Below are 5,893 nucleotides of genomic sequence, written 5' to 3'. Positions count from 1 at the left end.
ACCCCACAGAGGACCAGTACTTGGACAAGAAGAGTGCTGATCACACGGAAGAGAAAAGCAAGGACGGGGGAATGCAGCACAGACAGTAGAGAACAGACAAAACGCAGCACAGTTGGAAACAGCTTGATGGCGATCTGAAGAGGACACCCTAGCCCTCTTCACCTATTATTCCCACTTCCTTGGGGGGAGGGGACATTTTTGTTCCTTCTCCTCCACCCCCAAACTTCTACTCTGGTGGGGCATGGGCATGCCCCACTGAAAACTGGGGCTATCTACTCTATTGGCCCCATATTTCTGTCTTTTCCCCCCAATCTCCAGTCTCCCTCCCCTCTCTACCTTCATCATAGCGAAAGCCCCACACGTCAAACCTTAATATGATAAAATTACCTTACGCCCAAAACTCGGCCTAGCAAACCAAAGCGACATTACCCCTACAACAGCGCAGATTTTTTATTTATTTATTTTTTCTTTATTTATTTATTTTATTTTATTTATTTTTTTTTTCTTTTTCTTTTATTTTCTTTTATTTTATTTTATTTATTTTTTTTTTTTTAAGGTCCTAGCCGCCGAAATCCCAGGAAATTAAGCGGCAGGACCTGCCAGAGTGAATCTACAGCTACTGGGTTCCTGGTCTGCCTCCACGGGGCGTAAGTGGGACAACGTTGGGCCTCAATAGGGGTCCAACGGCTAAATGACCAGATGAACAACGGTACAGAACACAACACATGAACAATTCCCACACACTTTTAAATCTCTGGCATTTCCCAGTGAACTGGTTCACCACAATGAAAGCAACGCGGAGATGGGGGAAACCCCTGGTGCCGTAAGACAACAACACACACTTACACTTACAGGAGAAGATTCCTCCACTTCCTCCTGTGGATCAGGATGTTGTTTCTATGGAGGCTTTGTCTGAAGTTACAGACCAATCTTTGACAAATCCTGTTATTAGTGTCCACATGCATCAAGTTTTTACTCTCAGGTCTGCTCTATCTGGCATTATATCCGATGGTGGTAGACTCACCAAGCAAGTAACCACAGAAATCCAAAACATCTGGTCTGCCATGGAACAGATTCTATCTAATGTAATTATGGAGAATGAATGCCTCAAGGCAAAACTGGAAGAAAAAGATTCTCAAATGGACAAACTTTTACAAAATTCTGGTAAATCAGAAGACATTCAACCCATGCCAGCTGTGCCTACATCATCTTATGCTCAGGCTACTCAGCTATATACTACGGCGCATAAAATGAATACCAAAGGTATTTCAGGTAAATCTATACCACAACCAACTCAAAAGAACCCCAACGAGGAAAGACCACAGGATCAATCTTTGGACCCCACCCTACCAGAAGGTACGCTACAGGCAAAAACGGTGTACCTCAAAACGGCACTAGAAACTATATTTAAAGACTACCCCAATAGCGTATCGAGTGGAGTTCGGTCCCATATCGTTACCGTATTTAATAAATTAGAAGCGTTACTGACAGAAACCTATCTCAACAGCGAGAAAGCGACGGCCTACATGGAGTGTGGGGCAAACAAAATGCTACAGCGTGCGCCCACATATGCGGAAACGCTGAGGAAACAACCAAATACAACGGAAAATCCACAAATAAAATGCCAGTCAGCCTCAAGGAAAACCCTGCTACCCACCCCCAACATTGTTGTCCTGAGACCGCTTACCACAAATGATGATACCTCCAGCGAAAGTATCAAGACACAATTCATTCAGGAACTAGCTAATGATTTAAAGACAACAAGAATTAAAACAATAAGGAAAACCAGGAACCCGGACATAGTCGTGGAGACCGAAACCAAAGAGGAAGCTACCGAAATAATAACCAACCCCAAGATAACTAACATAGGGTTAAAAGCGGAGGAACCAAAAAGGAAAGGACCCTCCATAAAAATCTATGGCCTGGATGCCAGTATGACACAAGAAAACCTAGACTCAGAAATATACGCCAGGAACCTACAGAGATCCCTACCGGAAACCGACATCAAAGAGCAAATAATGCCTAGATTCGCCATAAAACCGGCGACAGGAAACACAAGGAACTGGGTTGTCGAGCTCAGTCCCGCAGCGTGGCAGATCCTAGCAAAACAAACGCGGATCTTCATCAACTGGAGCAGCCACAGATTCCACGAACATATAATAGTTCCAAAATGTTACAGATGCTGCAAGTTTGGCCACACTACCCACACTTGCAGCCAAAACATCCCAACCTGTAGCCACTGCGCCGACAAAGGCCATGACTATAAGGACTGCCCAAAGAAAGATGAGGAACCAACATGTGCCAACTGTAAGAGTCAGAAGTTGGACGCTTCACACTCAGTTCGTGACAACAAATGTCCTATTTACGTCAAAAACAAGAGTTTAAACCAAGCCAGAATCAATTATGGCAGCACACCATAACCACTATAATACCACAAAAATCAAATTCATCCAACTGAATGCACAACGGGCAAGGGCCGTAGCTGACCAAGTCAGGCTCAAGGCCGATGAAATTAATGCAGATGTAATCATATTACAAGAACCGTATACCCACTCCAAACTAGTCAGAGGGTACCCCCTCAACTACAAACTAATACAAGCAGATGATACTACCCCGTGGGCTGCAATCCTAATTAGAAATCCCGACATCACTGCAACCAAAGTCTCCCACCTGTGCACGGACTGGGCGGCCTGCGCCCAAATTATCACCGCGCTAGGTGCCCTATACATAATCTCGCTATATTGCAGACCTGGTGAAGACATAACCACAGCCACCAGATACCTCCAACATGCTACCAACTTACTAAGAGGGGAAAGAATTATCATCGGAATGGATGCAAATTGTAGATCACCAGCCTGGCACAGCCATACCCCCGACAGGCAAGGTACTAGGAATGGCCAAGGACTGGAGGAATTTATTACGAGTTCATCTATCGTAGTCCTCAATAAACCAAACCAGCTGCCAACTTTTTGCAACCTCCGTTGGGAGGCTACAATAGATGTCTCTCTTGCCACTCGAAACATAGCAGGAAACATCACAGACTGGATGGTCCAGGATGCCTGGACCACTTCAGACCATAGGGCCCTGACATTCCAACTCAACAGGAACCTAAATCGACAACCGCCAGCAGAAAGAATGCCCCAACGCTATGCATTGCAAACTGCAAACTGGGACCTGTTCCAGAAAACCCTCACAGACAACAAAAACAGAAAGATGCAAGAAATCAACACAGCTGAGAACCCTGATGAACTCCAGAAGACCATCACCGAAATTATAACAGTGGCTGCAAACACCTCAATCAAACGGAGACGGCCCAAACCTGGTGCTGTACCTTGGTGGAACCAAGAACTTCAACAGCTTCGCAAGGGCGTCCAGACCAAAAGGACAAACTTCCAAAAGGCAAGAAGAACTTGGCCTGAGCAGGAGGTGGACGCGCTCAGAAATCTGTATAGAGAAGCACGAAATGCTTATACCGCCCTCATAAGGAAAAATAAAAAGGAAACCTGGGAGAGACTAGTAGCAAACTCAGGGAACACTGACCCCCTGGGGTGTTGTGTACAAGGTTGTCACAAAAAAGCTCCCCAGAGGTGAAGTGCTTACAACCACTGTCACGCCCCAAGGAGAAGAAACCTGTTCCTGGGAGGCATCAATAAACAATATATTAGATGTCACCTTTCATCCCCACAAAGACCCACAAACGGAGGAGCAGATCCAGACCTGTAGGGAAAATGATAAGTACGGAACAGATAATGCAGAACCGCAATTCACTACGGATGAGCTCATCCTGGCGGCTTCACGTATAGCAGCGAAAAAATGCCCAGGTCCAGACCTCTTGGAGCCGGAAATAATCAAAAAAGTAGTAGAAATAGAACCGGAACTCTTGCTCCAGCTCTTTAACCTATGCCTCACAGTGGGAGCATACCCGCAAGATTGGAAAATGGCCAATGTTAAACTAATAATTAAGAATCCAAACAAACCACCAGAACAGCCATCTTCCTACAGACCGATCACACTACTCACAGTACTAAGTAAACTTTTTGAAAGGCTACTGTTATCCAGAATAAATCACCACTACCAACAGGCAAACCTATCTTCACCAAACCAGTACGGATTCAAACCAGGTCGATCCACAGTAGATGCACTCCAAAGCCTAATTGCCCAAGCACAAGAATCTGAGAAAAAATACGTGCTAGCTATCTCAATTGATTTTGCCGGGGCGTTCGACACCCTATGGTGGCCGAGCGTCCTGGGTCGGCTCCGGGAGGCAGGGGTTCCTGGCAACCTCTTCAATGTGCTTAAAAGCTATCTCACCGACAGAGCAATCAAGATAAAAGCTCCCTACAAAGAAATAGAAAGAAAAATATATAGAGGGTGCCCACAGGGGTCAGTACTTGGACCAACAATGTGGAACCTCCTGATGGACCAGTTTCTAAACAAGGATCTGGAAGGGGTCCGCTCACAAGCCTTCGCGGACGACCTCATCTTAACAATAGAAGCTAATTCCAGGGCACAACTGGAAATATTGGCAACCCGCGCTGTGCAAATTCTCCAAGACTGGGCCACACACCATTTACTACAAATCTCACCGACGACGACCAATTCCATACTCTTAAAGGGAACACTGAACATCCACAGACCACCCCAAATTAAAATTGGCACTAGAACAATAAGGCTCAGCACAGAGCTCAAATATTTGGGCGTCATCTTGGATACCCGCTTATCCTTCAAACCCCACCTAAACTACGTAAGAAGAAAAATAAGAAACTGCACTGCCTTAATAAACAGAATTGCCCGAAGAGACTGGGGATTGAAACAGAGAACGATGATGTTTTATTATAAAGCAGCCTTCTTACCAATCGCAACATACGCAGCTGGTGCCTGGTACAAAAAGGCCAGCACAGCTGCAAGCCTAAGAATACTTGATTCCATACATAGAATCATGCTACTCACTGCTACTCGTGCCTGCAGCACAAAGTGTAAAGTGTAAAGTGTATTCGTGTCAAACGGCACCAGGGGTTTTCCCTCATCTCCGCGTAGTATACATTGTCATGTGAAACAGAACACTGTTGAGGCCAGAGATTTAAAAGTGTGTGGATTTTGTACATGTGTACTGTCGTGTACCGTTGTTCATCTGGTCATTTAGCCGCTCAACCCCTACTGAGGCCCAACGTTGCCCACACTTGGCCCCGTGGAGGCAGCAGCACAGTGAGCACACACGCTCTGCAAGTCATCGCAGGAACCCTCCCCTTAGACCTAGAGGTGGTGAGAAGAGGCATCCTCCATGAGCTCGCTAAAGGCAATGCTTGTACACACCTTGACTTCAACGGAGATCCAGGAAATAACCGCATTGCGGAAAAAAGAAGACTCCAGACCCACTTGCTGCAGGCGTGGCAGGCACGATGGGATGTCTCCATTAAAGGTCGGATAACAAATAAATTCTTTCCAAATATACATAGATTCCAACCTAAATTACCAACCTGGTACGCACCTGGTCTGTTTGTGACGTACCTACTCACAGGACATGGTGCCTTAAACGCCAAACTAACAACTCTGGGAATAATTGAAAATCCAAACTGCACTTGTGGCATTCCAGAAACTTGGTCGCATCTAATGTATGACTGCCACCAATACGACGACATCCGCTGCCAGCTGGTGACAAGACTACAACATTTACCCAAGGATCACGAGCAATTCATTCTGGATGATAAAGGACCATACATGGCATTCACCGAATTTGCACAGAAACTGTTTAACAGACGCCGAGCCACACTAGCCCAACAAGCAAATAACAACACAACTGGAAACTAAATGGGACAAGCCATTCCCACAACAAATTCAATACCTCCAATGAGAATAAAAGGACATGGCCTACAACTCTGCGACTGACTGAACT

The 5,893-nt window shown here is 45.6% G+C and overlaps 1 protein-coding gene across 1 annotated transcript; it reads left to right on the top strand.

Annotated features, from left to right (window-relative positions):
• The first annotated feature begins 2,829 nt into the window (after positions 1–2,829).
• LOC150092035 (uncharacterized) lies at positions 2,830–3,591 on the top strand. The gene has a single exon (XM_090371069.1). The coding sequence runs from the start codon at positions 2,830–2,832 to the stop codon at positions 3,589–3,591; it is 762 nt and encodes a 253-aa protein (XP_090227195.1).
• The last annotated feature ends 2,302 nt before the right edge of the window (positions 3,592–5,893 follow it).

This window comes from Mastigoproctus giganteus, chromosome 1 (genome assembly GCF_048544385.1).
Source record: "Mastigoproctus giganteus isolate SK-2022 chromosome 1, ASM4854438v1, whole genome shotgun sequence".
Taxonomy (NCBI): Eukaryota; Metazoa; Arthropoda; class Arachnida; order Uropygi; family Thelyphonidae; genus Mastigoproctus; species Mastigoproctus giganteus.
This window is presented reverse-complemented; position numbering and strand designations above follow the sequence as displayed.

Excerpts from the sequence above, each read along its gene's own strand:
- LOC150092035 (XM_090371069.1), top strand. The coding sequence starts at position 2,830 with ATGGATGCAAATTGTAGATCACCAGCCTGGCACAGCCATACCCCCGAC.